Genomic DNA, 15,314 nt, shown 5'->3' with positions numbered 1-15,314 from the left:
TAAATGTTAAAATTTGGCCAGAACTTTTCATAAGGGTTCTCTTTTAGCGATTGATCATTACGATTTTTAATAATGCCCCAGGTTCGAGGGTTCCTTGTAGAATTTACAGCATTAGTTGCATAATAATCTATTTCATATCAAAGCAAAAGTGGTTTGGTGTCACAACTCTTATAAATGTTAAATTCTTCCCAGAACTTTTCAAAAGCGTTCTCTTTGACTCTCAAAGAAAGTAGGTCATCTTTTCCATCGCAGAAAATGTCTTGAACACGTCGTCCCCCCTAATCCGTTGAACACGCCTCTGACGATCCCCTCCAGAGCAAGAGGACGTCCACAAGTTCCTCCTCTCCAGCATGAGCAACGGGGGGGTGCTGGACCTGATGCTGCGCTACCTGAAGGCCGTGGGGCAGAAGTACCTGGAGGCCTGGCCCCGGGGCCTGGCCCCCGTGGTCCTCCAGGTCCACCAGACCTGGCGGAGGCACAGCGGGGGCCTGCCCAACCCGCTGCTCCGGGACTGCAGCAACCAGCACATCCGGGTAAGGGCCCGGGGCCGGGGGTTTAGCGGATGTGTTACTTGGGAATGGGAATGTTAAATCAATTTGATTAGTGTAGCGCTTCATCGCAGTTGAGCTGCTTGCACACCAACGCGCGGCAACTGCCCTGATAACCGCCCCGCTGCAAGAGGGTTCCTCGCGGCGATGTGAAAGGGCCAGGCGTTTTTTGCCGCTGCCGCCGAAAGTTTCAACCCGGGGAAAGCTGAGCGGTAGGGCAAAATCTGTGCGCGAGTTGCCGCGCGGCGGTGTGAACGCAGCTCGAGTCTTAGAGGGCTTAACAGGCCGAATATTGATGACACCCCCCTAACCCGAGCCCCCAAAAGGACAAGAGAAAATGCTTACCTTCTGTTTACATGGATGGTAAGCAGTGCAAAAGGTGCTGTGATTGACTTTTGCATAGTAGTTATGTAAGCAAATATTAATCAAATAAGGTAGGCAAGCAAAGGCAAGCAGCTTTATTTATACAGCACTTTTCATACACGAGGCAGACTCAAAGTGCCTCACATGGAAACATCGTCGTACAATGAAATGAAATAATAATATTAAATAGATAAGTAAGGCAAAGTTAAAAAAAATGCTTTGTAGAAAGTGCAATGTATTCAAGATTTAGCAGAAAGCTAAAACAAACTTACAATAAAATTAAGTGATGAAATACATACGGAAAAGAAAATATATAAATATAAAAAATATATTGGGAAAGTCTTGCCCTGGGTATGAGGTGCAGGCCGGTGGACCCCAAGGAGCCAAACTAAAGTGTAGAGGAAGGTTTTAAGTTTGGATTTGAATTTCTCAGCAGAGGCAGCTTCACTGATTACAGGGGGCAGCCTCTTCCACAGACACGGCGCTGGACAGGAGAACACTCTGTTTACTGCTCATTTCTTTCTAACGTTTGGTATTGAAAGGGCGAGGGCAGAAAATAATTAGGTCCTCCAGGTAGGCTGCTGGTTCATGCAGGGTTTTCGTGTCTCAATATTTATTTTGGATTATAAATTATAATCATAATGTTATGTTATTATTTCCCGGTCTGGATGCAGGAAATGTTGGACATGAGCTTAGCGGGTATGGAGCTACAACTGGAGCAATGGTCCCACACCAAAGGGAAGACCGGTAGGTTGGGTTGTGTTAACCTGGGGAAATCACCATTTTGGAAGGTGGAAAACTTGTTTTCTTAATTTCTTTCCTATTTATTTATAAATGTATTTTATTATTATAATTTATTATTGTGATTTATGCTACTACTCATTTGTAATTATTTTTCGATCTTTTAGTTTTCACTTATCTTTATTTTCTTCATCCTGTATTGTTGCTGCTATGTGGCTGTTGAGGAACCAAGCCTAATAAGAATTGTACTCTTGTGTACTCTTGATTCTGATCCTCTGCCCGCTCAGTGCCTCCACGGTGGAGCGGCACGGGTCCGAACAGCGAGGCGGAAGACGCAGAGTTCCCCGGGCCGTTCTTCCAGAAGGATCTGTTTGTGCTGGCCCTGGGTGCCTCCCAGTTGGATCTGTTTGGCGAGGCCTGGCTTGATGTCATGGTGCGCGTCCACTGGCTCAAGGCGCGCTTCCTGGCCCTCCAGGTGAGGTATCCTGTTCGTTTGGGGGAAGGGGGATTTACATTTATAATCCATCATTATAATAATACATTTGTATTCTTGTAGCATCCATGTTCTTCCGACTTGGTAGCCTGAACACGCGTAGGTTGGAGATGTCGCGTTTCCCGTTCCGACTTTCCGCCTCTGACTCTTAACGAACGCAGCATAACACTGCACGTGTTTGTGATGTTCTGTGCCTGCGTAGTAATTGACCTTGTCTGGTGATGGTATCCGATCGGCGCATAAACTTGCGTACTCGCCGATACCCGATACTGCATTTTAGGCGGTATCAGCCGATACTGGTATCGGTATCTAAACAACTAGTTGTGATCCTGCAGGGGGACATGGAACAGGGCCTGGAGAGCTACGACGTGTGTACGAGTCTACTGCAGGGCAAAGCCATCAGCCCCGAGGGGAGCCACTACACCATCACCCTGCCCAACCTGCGCTCCGACGCGGTCATCTCTGTCGAGGAGGTGGGTGTCGTAAAAAAAAAAAAAGACTGCAATTTTTTTTAATTGCACCTGTAACTTTAATCTCTGTCATTGCAGCCGTGGCACTTTTAACACACTACGTGCATTTTATGAACTTGATACTAATCTTGATGACGGGGCGGCATATGGCGGGGGTGGCCTCTGGCTCAGAAGGTAGAGCGGGTTGACTGGTAACACGAAGAGTGCTAGTTTCGAGGTGTCCCTGAGCCAGACTCCTAACCCTAGCTGCTCCCGACGAGCTGGCTGTCGCCTTGCATGGTTGACTCCGCCGTCTGTGTGTGAATGTGTGCATGAATGGGTGAATGTTTTGGAATATTGTAAAGCGCTTTGATTGGTCACTGGTTAGAAAAGCGCTATATAAATGCAGTCCATTTACCATTTGATGACGTAGACAAGATGGGACTGATCACGGTCTCTCTCTCTCTCTCTCTCTCGCTCTCGCTCTCGCTCTCGCTCTCTCTCCCTCCCTCTTCCTCCTCCGTGGATAGATCGAGAAGAGGCTGAAGTCCCTGGAGCGCTGTCAGTCTCTGGAGGAGATCCAGCGGCTCTTCGAGTCCGGCGACTATGACTCGGTGGTGCGCCTGCTGCAGCCCACGCTGCAGTACGGCAGCCGCGGGAAGACCCTGGAGCTGGTCACCTCCGCCCCGGAGAGGCCTGTGCAGCTGCTGCTGCTGAAGGTTGGGACTTACTGTGTGGTGTTGGCCTGGCACTTAATGTACGCACTTAGCGCCTGCTGAATGTAAATGTAAATGTTGGGACTGGCTGGTGGGACATGATCCTCACAAGCTCTGCTCGTGTGGCTTGAGTGTGTGACCTCTCTCACTCACTCACTCACTCACTCCCTCCCTCCCTCCCACTCTCCCGCCGTGTGGCAGGACTCCCTGCTGAAGAGCCGAGACTTCCAGCAGTGTCTGCTGTGCGCGGAGCTGTCCCTCAGCGAGGCCCTGCAGCAGCTGGCGGCCGCCGACGCCTCGCCGTCCGCCAGGGAGGAGTGGCTGGCCGTCATCACCCAGCTGCTGGCCGCCATCGAGGTCTGCTTCGCCGAGGACGGCGCGCTGCTCGCCAACGTGCCGCGCTCCTCCAGCATGGCGCGCCTCGCCAACAACCTCATCCAGGTATGGAGGGCGCACACGCACACACACACACACACACACACACACACACACACACACACACACACACACACACACACACACACACACACACACACACAGAGGGGTGTTTGTTCACCTACGACGATTCTCTAATTTCTGGATCGACTCCGGTCGGCAGTGTGCTCAGGAAGGCAGCGTGGCAGTGTGTCATTTGAAAAAGTTACATCCACTGATTGCTTTAATTGCTTTTTAGCCCTTCTTCTACTTATCTATTGTTTTATTGTATTGTATGACAATGTTTATATGTGAAGCACTTTGAGTCTGCCTTGTGTATGAAAAGTGCTATATAAATAAAGTTGCTTTGCCTTGCCTAATGTCTACACACAAACGCAAGCCGAGCACAACAAGATTTTCTTTTGTGTCGCTATGCTTCAGAACCCTAGCGGATAAAAATCTGTATTCTTACAGGATTCAATCGTATTCTTTCTTAAAGCCAGACATAACCAGAGAAACTAACAAATGATTGATTGTCCCTGCTGGTGGTGTAGCTCATCGACCTCAGCATGAACATCCCAGAGGACCCCAAGGAGCCCTTCTTCTCCTCTGTGTTGCCCTGGATCCTCCTGCACCACCTCATCAAGCACGAGGAGGCCGCCTTCCACTGCATGCTGAGGAAGCACGTCCCCCTGGGGGACGAGGAAGGTCCGTCTGGCTCCCCTGCTCTCTGTCCTTCTCTGTAGCTCTGTCTGTCTCTGGCTCTCTGTCCTTCTCTGTAGCTCTGTCTGTCTCTGGCTCTCTGTCCTTCTCTGTAGCTCTGTCTCTGGCTCTCTGTCCTTCTCTGTAGCTCTGTCTGTCACCGGCTCTCTGTCCTTCTCTGTAGCTCTGTCTGTCTCTGGCTCTCTGTCCTTCTCTGTAGCTCTTTCTCTGGCTCTCTGTCCTTCTCTGTAGCTCTGTCTGTCACCGGCTCTCTGTACTTCTATGTGGGTCGCTTTCTCTGTCCGTCTCTGGCTCTCTGTTCCTCTTATCTTAAGAAAAATCGGATCCATGGAATCCAGGCTGCCTTGCAGCGAGAAATGAAATCAGGCAGCATGGCTATAGCCAGGCTATTTCGGAGGCGGGACACGTTCAGAATTCCATTCATAAATTAGCAGACGTGAAATGTCTGGCTGGCTGAAATTTGAGAGGAGTTCTGGGAGTGTCCATGGTAAGATTTGTGTAACCAACTAGAGAGAGGTATGATCAGTTAAGCATGACGAAGGAGAAGTGTATGGAAGTAAATCTGTGACATCGGATTTTGAAAATAAAAAGCCATTGAATTCTAAGCACTGAATATTTATGCAATGAAATAACGTATCTGGATTTGAATTTCAACGTAATCAACGTCCCCGCGCTGAATTTTTTAATGTTGAATATTTGATTTTGAATTTTTAATGTTGAAAAATAAAGCTGAATAGGAGTTCAATTCAAATCCAGATACGTTATTTCAATGCATAAATATTCAGTGCTTAGAATTCAATGGCTTTTTATTTTCAAAATCCGATGGCACAGATTTACTTCCATAGAAGTGACTCAAACATTTTGTGGTTGAGAGGGCGTATCTGTTTCCACCATATAGGTTTCTACAGGACAAAATTGGTGTGGGGGTGGGGAATCTAGTTGGGGATATGTTCAACAAAAGAACAAGGAGGCCTAGGCTTACAATAGGCCTAGGCTACATTATTTCCCATGATGGCAGCAAGGTTCCACTTTCAGCTGGAATTCACCGGTACATCAAAACCACGCGTCTTCTTTAGATTTCAGTTCCCTTTATTTATTCACACAGTTCAGCAGCGGCATTCATTCAGAATCAGAGCCCACATTAAATCTGCATTTAGGGCGACTATCACTACACAGCTGAAATATAGATGCGCTATAAAGGGTTTTGTATATAGCAGTCAGGAACATGGGCATAGTTGTGGAAGTGCTGGTGTTAGAAAATAAAAGTTGACGGGAATTATAGTGCTGCACATCGACTGTACAAATGTAGATTATTCATCACAAGAATTTTAATTCAGAAATCGAATAGGCTAATAAAGTCTGAATTGTGAGATAAAATAGTCAGCATTCAGATTTTTCAGAATTCTCTGACACTGCAAATTAAAGCACTACTACTAGCGAACCACTTTCAGCGTGACTGGAGAGAACTTCCTTAAATTAACCTTAAATGCTAGATTTGCATGAACGCTTTTGTGTGAATTAGTTTGGTTCTCTTTCATGGAAACCGGAAGTGGGAGGTTCCTGGGGCTTGCCCCATGAATTCAACCCATGCACACGCTCACACGCCACACTTCGTATTTCTCACGCAGAGAAATTACCAGGCTAGCGCCCACCAATTTGGCCCACTATTTAACAGTGTTACAGGTAGGAATCAAATGTGTTTCCCGTACGTAGGGTAACCAGACGTCCTCTTTCGCCCGGACATGCCCTCTTTTTGAGACACTTAAAAAATGTTTTGCGGAATTTCAAAATAGTCCAGGATTATATTAAAGCCTCATACATGTTCACATTGAATTTGCGTTGCGTTTCTCTAGGTCGTTCACAAACTAGTTAGGCTACGCCCTCCCCTACTCAGTTCTGTTTGCTTTGCATTTGTGGAAGTGAGTAGGGGAGTGGTTAAGCAGAGCCTTCAGATTGGACGGTTTGACTTACTCAGTTACCATCGTGTTTTGTATTTATTTTTTACCATTAGTTTTATAGGGACAAACATTAACAAATTTCTCCTACAGGGGATTGATAAAGTTCTATCTAGACTATTGAACAGAAAAAAACACTTGGTCATACTTTACACACTTTACCACTGCATTGGCCTAATGCCAGAGATATATTTTCAGCATTGGACTGAATGCCACATAAATATATAATTATGTTTTTGCACGTTTGCAACGTTTAAAAGTTCAGGGTATAAAGTTCAAGTATATGCCTCTACTTGTATTGCTTAAGCCAATAGCCTTTTGAGGCAGTGTTTTTTCTGAATATTAGTGTTAAGGGCCAATAATGCTTACTATCATACGTTAGTTACCAGGTATGTGGACGCATAGTCACATGTAAATAACATGTGTGATGATGGTGTAGCCATGCATGTTGTTTTATTCACGTTTTCAACTCAGTTCCTTGGTAGAACCTACTTACAGTAAAAATCACTTCTGTCTGAAAAAAAGATGTGTATGAAAAAACACTTTTTGTTATCTATTGTTACTTACTATTATATTGTTTAAAATGTATGCACATATATTAAAAAAATATATAGCATATAAAAAGTGGCTGGTAAAAAAGATGAGAATTTCCATCTCTGGTGTGTGTGTCTGTCCTTCTCTGTGGCTCTGTGTGCGTGTCTCTTTCCCTGCCTGTCTCCGTCTCTCTGTGTTCCTCTTTCTCTCTGTGTCTCTTCTCTCATTGTCTCGGTCTGATGGTCATGGGTGTTCCCTCTCTGGCTCTGTTCTTTCTGCGTGTCTCTTCGACTCTCGTTGTCTGATGGTCGCTGCCCGCATGGTGTCAAAATTGTAACATGGTGGCTCACTCTGGTGTCTCTCTGTGTGTCTGTTCTCTGTGTGTCTCATTATCTCTCTGTCTCTCTGTGTGTCTGTTCTCTGTGTGTCTCATTATCTCTCAGTCTCTCTGTGTGTCTGTTCTCTGTGTGTCTCATTATCTCTCTGTCTCTCTGTGTGTCTGTTCTCTGTGTGTGTCTCATTGTCTCTCTGTGTGTCTGTTCTCTGTGTGTCTCATTGTCTCTGTCTCTCTGTGTGTCTGTTCTCTGTGTGTGTCTCATTATCTCTCTGTCTCTCTGTGTGTCTGTTCTCTGTGTGTGTCTCATTGTCTCTGTCTCTCTGTGTGTCTGTTCTCTGTGTGTGTCTCATTATCTCTCAGTCTCTCTGTGTGTCTGTTCTCTGTGTGTGTCTCATTGTCTCTGTCTCTCTGTGTGTCTGTTCTCTGTGTGTGTCTCATTATCTCTCAGTCTCTCTGTGTGTCTGTTCTCTGTGTGTGTGTCTCATTATCTCTCAGTCTCTCTGTGTGTGTTCTCTGTGTGGGTCTCATTGTCTCTCTGTGTGTCTGTTCTCTACGTGTGTCTCATTATCTCTGTCCCCCTGTGTGCCTCTTTGACCATGTCTCTGTCTGATGGTCGCTGCCTGCATGGTGGTAGTCATGGTAACCCGGTGGTAGACTTGGTTCACCATGGTAACCCGGTGGTAGTCATGGTAACCCGGTGGTAGACTTGGTTCACCATGGTAACCCGGTGGTAGTCATGCTTCACCATGGTAACCCGGTGGTAGACTTGGTTCACCATGGTAACCCGGTGGTAGACTTGGTTCACCATGGTAACCCGGTGGTAGTCATGGTAACCCGGTGGTAGACTTGGTTCACCATGGTAACCCGGTGGTAGTCATGCTTCACCATGGTAACCCGGTGGTAGAATTGGTTCACCATGGTAACCCGGTGGTAGTCATGCTTCACCATGGTAACCCGGTGGTAGTCATGCTTCACCATGGTAACCCGGTGGTAGACTTGGTTCACCATGGTAACCCGGTGGTAGACTTGGTTCACCATGGTAACACAGTGGTAGACTTGGTTCACCATGGTAACCCGGTGGTAGACTTGGTTCACCATGGTAACCCGGTGGTAGACTGGTAACCCGGTGGTAGATTTGGTTCACCATGGTAACCCGGTGGTAGACTTGGTTCACCATGGTAACCCGGTGGTAGACTTGGTTCACCATGGTAACCCGGTGGTAGATTTGGTTCACCATGGTAACCCGGTGGTAGACTTGGTTCACCATGGTAACCCGGTGGCCCCGTCTGCTCCCTCCCCTCCAGACGAGTCGGACACGCCCATGCTGCCGTCGTCTCTGATGCTGCTGAGCACGGCGCACGAGTACCTGGGGCGCCGCTCCGGCTGCTGCACCTCGGACGGCGCGCTGCTCAAGTTCTTTGTGAGTGCAAAGCCTGAAAGAACGAACGAATGAATTAATGAATTAATGAATGAATTAATGAATTAATGATGGAGGCTGCAGGTCAGGTGCAAATGGAGTGTGCAAGTGTTTTTTTTTTGCTGCTGTTTTGAAATGACAGAAGTGCTAGATTTGGATGCTAACGTGAACAGGATGGGAGTAGGCCAGCAATTTTTGCTTTAGTTTGCAAAATCTTTATTTTGTTTATAATGATGCAAAAAGTAGGATCCTTTTTGATCCATTCGGGTGGAATAACATTTTCTCCCTATTAATGAAATGTGCAGTTGTATGACGGGAGAAACATTGTCAGAACGTATTTTTTTGTGTGTGTTTTTATCCAGGTCAGCGTTCTGGAGAAGGAGCTTGTGGCCTCGTCGAAGGACGACTCCCATCCCTACAAAGAGGAGCTGGAGATGGCCTTGGAGCAGTGCTTCTTCTGTCTCTATGGTTACCCCAGCAAGAAGAGCAAGGCTCGCTACCTGGAGGACCACTCCTCTCCACAGGTACTCACTCACTCACTCACTCACTCGATCACTCACTCGATCACTCACTCACTCACTCACTCACTCACTCACTCACTCACTCGATCACTCGATCACTCGATCACTCACTCGATCACTCACTCGATCACTCACTCGATCACTCACTCGATCACTCACTCACTCACTCACTCGATCACTCGATCGATCACTCGATCACTCACTCGATCACTCGATCACTCACTCACTCACTCATGCCAAAGGGATCACAACTATTCAAAAGTCTGGTATTCTCAAAGGTGACATATTGTGACAGAGAACTGGAGAGTTTAAAAGGCGTGAAAAAGTTTTAAATATAATTTGCATAGATCTTAGATTGTTTTGCAGCGGTCACGAGAGGAAAAAGAATAAACCTCAAACCAATAAATGTCAAACCTCTGCGTGTTTAATGCAGATACCCTGGCACACAAGCATGCCTGCATGTGGAAGGCCAAAAGGTTACCATCCATAGTAGACGTCCGTCAACTTAAATAAATGAAAATGTTGTGTTTAAGCTTTTATAGTTCCGCATTTTCTTATCACATGCTGTGGGAGCAGCATCTTTTTTGAAGATGCGATTAGTGCAATTGCTGTTCAAATAAGTTACTCGGCCCATTAATTCGGAAACAAATTGGGGTGAAATCCATGTTCACACTTTCTCATTCGAGCAGGCATGCTTCACCCTGAATGGTGCCGCAGCCGCGGGCTTCTCTTCATTAGACCCGACTGAGCGACCTCCACCAGCCGGCCTCCAACAAGCAGAGCAGCCTAATGCTGGCAGTAATGACCCCTCATAATATGGGTTTCATCTGCATTTGATGCACATTAGACTTCTACCAGTCGATGTGGATCATTTATTTATAGTATTTGGATGCCCCCTAGTGGACACTTTAATTTAGGTATAGGCAGTCCGTTGCTAGCAGACCGGGACTGCGTTCATGTGAAAAAAAACATTCTGTAACAATCGTCTGTATTGGGTAAAGGGAAAATGGACCATTGGTGAAACGGCCACACGGAGCAACAGGCTGAATGGTCTTAAGAAACTCAATTTAGATTCACATTGAACTACATGACTAAATACTTTCTGAGAACTAGAGGGAGTAGAAGTCGAGATCTAAGAGAAAATGATGTCCAGCCCACAGTCGATTGACTGAATTGAGCATGGATTAAATCTTCTATCTCCGGTCTATCACCTGTCAGTGCAGTGAACGCACAGCGGCAATTGTAAGAAAGATCTGACTGAGAAATAACTGGCTTTGAAAATCGTTATCAAAACGTCATTTTTAACATTTTGGGTTGAGACCAAAACGATGTGAAATGTGCCTTTTGGTGAGTGTCTGACTGTATCTCACTCACTCCTGAACAGTCACGCCTTGCCAGAGTGTTCTTTGGCTGTGACTTCTGAAGCCACTTAACTCAAAGTAGTGCTTTTTTGTAATCTTTCTGATGCAACCGTTGCTGCATTCCAAAATACTGTCAGTGATGTGATGCAGATGTTTTAATCAAAGGGCTCGCATGAAAACGCGTAAAGCCAGCCAAAAAGCTAATTAAAAAAAAATAAAGCAAACTCCATCAAGCTCTCCTGAAGTGTGTAATAGTTACACACTAATCTGTCCACTAGGGGGCAGCCAGACCCAAGCGCTGTTGATAAATCGGAGCTGCTGCCATTGCCATATCATAAAAACTGCAAAAGGAAATGAAGTTATTTTTAAAACACACAATAAAAAAAAATGCATAAATCGGTTTATGGCGCCGTTTTATACGTGTCTTCAGAGGGTATGATTTGAAGGTCAGCCCCATACTGACGCACTGCAATAAGAGGAAATTATGTCTGGCTCAAAGTTGATTACTGACTTGAGCATGGATTAAACCCTCAATATAGCCTGCCGTCACAGTGTAGTTAACGCACAGTGGCCAATGATACAAGCATCAGCATGGAAGGGTGAGGTCTGACTTCAGTTACCGACGATCGGGTGAAGAAGATGACGAACAACTGGCTTGAAGAAAACAACATTTAGGTTGCCAATAAAAAGGTGTAAAATGTGCTGTTTTTGAGTGAGTTTCGTGTCTCACTCACTCACTCACTCACGTTATAGGATTGTCTGACAGTATATTGATTATTGCTGTATCGCGATATTATTGGTATCACCATGTATCGTATTGTTATCGTGAAGGCACCCTGTGATGCCCATCCCTGGTGCCTACAGGCGCTCTTAACCCCGGTCTCTCCCTGGTCTCCCCCCCCACCTCAGGTGGAGCTGCTCTGGAGCAACGCCCTCTTCATGTTCCAGTACTTCAAGCCCAAGACGCTGCCCGAGTTCGACAGCTACAAGACCAGCACGGTGTCGGCCGAACTGGCCAACCTGCTGCGCCGCTTCTCCGGCATCGCGCCGCCCAGCGACACGCCCACCCTCACCATGGACGAGGTGGCGGCCTACATCGAGGGCACCGCCACCAAGGTGAGGGCGGGACGGAGAGGGGGTTCACCGCACTCCTGATGAGTTGGCGGCGCAGATTCAGAACGTACTTGTTGACATTGTTTCATCGTATTCTTGGGGGTTCTAAGAATGCGAGGGCTGCTGATTTCGCGGTCTCCTGCGCTGTAGCTGAGTGGCGACTAATTGAGATCAAACCCTATCGATCGCGGCTGTATTGATGTTTCTGTATTTCCTCGCTTTGGATCACTTCCAGATGATGTGATTCACCTCCTCTGATTATTCGGCGAGCATCGCTCTCCGGGTCCCCTAATGTGTTTGGGGCCCCTCTGAGGCTCCCCACACCACATTTTGTGATCCTCGCCTCCTCTTGGAATCGACTTGTTCTTAATCAATTGCGATATTGACGTTCTTCTGCGGGCCGTTCATTCATTCATCGGGTCGATGGTTTTATCCGCTAGGCGCCGTGTCTTCCTGAGGGCGGGGCCCCGGCGCCTCCCATCGTCAACGAGATCTTCTACCTGCTGGCCGACTACCACTTCAAGAACAAGGAGCAGTCCAAGGCCATCAAGTTCTACATGCATGACATCTGCGTGTGTCCCGACAGGTGGGCAAGGGGTTCATCGTCTCTCTGCTTCGTCTTAATCCTTGTGTTATTTTTATATGACTTCAGTTAAAGTGGCGATCTCGACCATTTCATGTCAATAATTGTTATTCACTATCCATCACCGAATGGTTTTGAGTCATGTCCCACTGAGGGAAGTATAATATTGATTGGTAGTATTATAAATGTAACCAGCAGGGATGTGTGTTCTGGTGAAAAATGGCCGATTATCGCCAAAGGTTAACCCATAGATAACGAAACGATAATCTCAGAGATTACAATTTTGCGAGTTAAACCACAGTCTGAACTCGATGGATGGAAAATGTCAAATGATCTTTTTCAAATGTCAAAGATAATTTTTTGTCCTAAATTCGTATAAAAATGCCCTCTTTGTGTGAAAACCTGATCAACCACACACTCAACATCAATACTTTTTAGGAGTCTCAAAGCATGCACTTTTAAAAAAATATGATAATCCAATATCATATTTTATGCGTAACTAATGAAATATAATGCATCATAACATTTTAATATGTTAAATATCAGACATCATTATTTTTTAAACACGACCATCAAACACTACTCGTGAACCTCTAAAAACACGTCAGCCTCAGCCCCAGAGCAGCGTCCCGTGGCGCAGCCTATCTGAGGTCGACTGCACCCCTCACGCGTGCCCTTCGACCCCCGGTGCAGGTTCGACTCGTGGGCGGGCATGGCTCTGGCGCGGGCCAGCCGCATCCAGGAGAAGCTGAACTCCAACGAGCTGAAGAGCGACGGCCCCGTGTGGAAGCACGCCCAGGCCGTGCTGGGCTGCTTCCGGCGGGCCCTGGAGATCGACGTGTCCAACCTGTCGCTGTGGATCGAGTACGGCACCATCTCCTACGCCCTGCACTCCTTCGCCTCGCGCCAGCTCAAGCAGTGGCGCACGGAGCTGCCCCAGGAGGTGGTGACGCAGGTGAGGCGCGGAGAACGGCCGGGACCGGGCGGGACCGGGTGAAACCGGTTGGAACCGGAAAACAGATTTTGTAATTTTTTTCCTTTTTCTTTTTTATCTTGATTTGTCCAGATCATGCGATATGTTTTCGTGTGGCTCGTTCAATAGTTTGATCGTATACCACCCTGCTAATTATTGTCCGTAAGATTGTTCGCAATCAAACCTATCGAGGGCAAAACATTGGTTGTTCGTCTCGGTTGGAGCAGAAATGCGGGGGGGGGAATTCAGAGGGACGTGTGGTTGGATGGCTCCAGTGTCTTGTACTCTGGTAGTTTGGTGTCCGGTCCACTGAACATATGTCATGTTGTCACGCTTGTCGCTTCGGCTAGCACCTCGTCTTGGAAGGCTGTCCGGTAGCAACGGATTGATTTGATGCTCCGTGTTTGATGGCTCACTTCCTCTCTCTGTGTGTGTGTGTGTGTGTGTGTGTGTGTGTGTGTGTGTGTGTGTGTGTGTGTGTGTGTGTGTGTGTGTGTGTGTGTGTGTGTGTGTGTGTGTGTGTGTGTGTGTGTTAGATGGAGGACCGGAGGGACTCCATGCTGGCGACGGCCTTCCAGTGTTTCCAGGGGGCGTCTCGGTGCGACGGGGACAGCGACGAGGAGGAGTGGCTGATCCACTACATGCTGGGCAAGATGGCGGAGAAACGCAAGCAGCCCCCCAAAGAGTACCTGCAGCTCTACAAGAAGGTCTAGATCTCCACATGGCTCACATTAAACTCTGCGCGTGTGTGTAACGGTCGTTCTGTGAAAAGTCAGCAGTGGATTTAGAAATTCACTTTTTGAGAGTTTCAGAGACACAATGACGGACTAACCTGAATGGTAAACTTTGGGTAGTGTGACGCAAGTTTTGACCTTATGGGCTTTTTCAGCAGCACAAGAGCAGCCAAACAATGTGTTCGGTCAACCGAAACTCATAAATTACATTATGGATCAGCGCTGCCATGCGTCGGTGGGTAAGATCAGGATCTATATGTGCCTCGTGTTTTTCTCCTGCCACCGGTTGGATCACCCACCTACAAAGGGAAACACGGGAGGCCTGACCTCCGACCCCCCCCCGCCCCCGCGGGTTGCCCCGCGTTACCGAACAACACGCGGCGTTAGTCACGGAGCAGCCCCGGTACGAGGAATAATTAGGAGGAGGGAGAGCCGGCACACACACGGCGGACCCCCGAGGTCGTTGCTGTCTGGGTGGGGGTAATAACGGCGAGGATAATGGTGACGTGTTAATGATGCATTTCATTTGGATCTTCAGGCGGCGCACTATTTGCACGAGGAGGCCGCGAGGTACCCACGCAAAATCCACTACCACAACCCCCCTGATCTGGCAATGGAGGCCCTGGAGGTACGCTCGCTCTCTCTCTCTCTCTCTCCCTCTCTCTGTCTCTCTCTCTCTCTCTCTCTCTCTTACCCTCGCCCTCTCTCTCTTTATCTCTCTCTTTATCTCTCTCTTTGTAGGCATCTTTCTTTGTCTCACTTTCTGCTTGTAGTTATCTCTCTTTCTCTTTGAATTCGTCTCTTTCACTTTGTTTGCATCTCTTTCTCTTTTATCTCTTTGTCTTCATCTCTCCTTCTCTTTCTTTGTCTTTATCTCTTATATCTTTCTGTCTATCCCTTTCTTTGTATATCTTTCTGTCTGTTTCCCTCTTTCTTTGTCTTTATCTCTTTCTTTGTATATCTTTCTGTCTGTTTCTCTCTTTCTTTGTCTTTATCTCTTTCTTTGTATATCTTTCTGTCTGTTTCTCTCTCTCTTCTCTCATCCCCAATGTCTCTCCCCCTCTCTCTCCCTCCCTTCTCCCCGATGTCCCTCGACCAGTTGTACTTCCGTATGAGCGCCACCATCCTGAAGCTGCTGGAGGCCGGCGGCACAGACCCGGACCACCAGCTGTTCTTCAGCGTGCTGGTGGAGGGGGCCATGGGGCCCTTCGCCAGGGGCGAGGAGAAGAGCATGCCCAGCATGCCCAGGACCAATGAGAAGTGAGCTGGCTTACGGCAACAGGAGCATCCACCAATCGTAGCTTCTTGAAATAAAAAATAATAAAAATCGCGGGTCCCC

At 47.3% G+C, this 15,314-nt stretch overlaps 1 protein-coding gene across 1 annotated transcript in view; it reads left to right on the top strand.

Annotated features, from left to right (window-relative positions):
- cabin1 (calcineurin binding protein 1) overlaps positions 1-15,314 on the top strand; it is a 51,002-nt gene that overhangs the window by 5,651 nt on the left and 30,037 nt on the right. The window contains exons 12-26 of the mRNA XM_060064785.1: positions 316-533; positions 1,586-1,658; positions 1,940-2,127; positions 2,481-2,618; positions 3,125-3,313; positions 3,512-3,751; positions 4,279-4,432; positions 8,578-8,693; positions 9,053-9,214; positions 11,482-11,688; positions 12,126-12,271; positions 12,962-13,223; positions 13,778-13,948; positions 14,514-14,603; positions 15,075-15,235. Coding sequence (XP_059920768.1) covers positions 316-533; positions 1,586-1,658; positions 1,940-2,127; positions 2,481-2,618; positions 3,125-3,313; positions 3,512-3,751; positions 4,279-4,432; positions 8,578-8,693; positions 9,053-9,214; positions 11,482-11,688; positions 12,126-12,271; positions 12,962-13,223; positions 13,778-13,948; positions 14,514-14,603; positions 15,075-15,235 — 2,515 coding nt within the window. The remainder of the gene's footprint in view (positions 1-315; positions 534-1,585; positions 1,659-1,939; positions 2,128-2,480; positions 2,619-3,124; positions 3,314-3,511; positions 3,752-4,278; positions 4,433-8,577; positions 8,694-9,052; positions 9,215-11,481; positions 11,689-12,125; positions 12,272-12,961; positions 13,224-13,777; positions 13,949-14,513; positions 14,604-15,074; positions 15,236-15,314) is intronic.

Source organism: Gadus macrocephalus, chromosome 11 (assembly GCF_031168955.1).
Source record: "Gadus macrocephalus chromosome 11, ASM3116895v1".
NCBI lineage: Eukaryota > Metazoa > Chordata > Actinopteri > Gadiformes > Gadidae > Gadus > Gadus macrocephalus.
The sequence above is the reverse complement of the archived record's forward strand: the minus strand, read 5'-3'. Positions and strand labels throughout refer to the sequence as shown.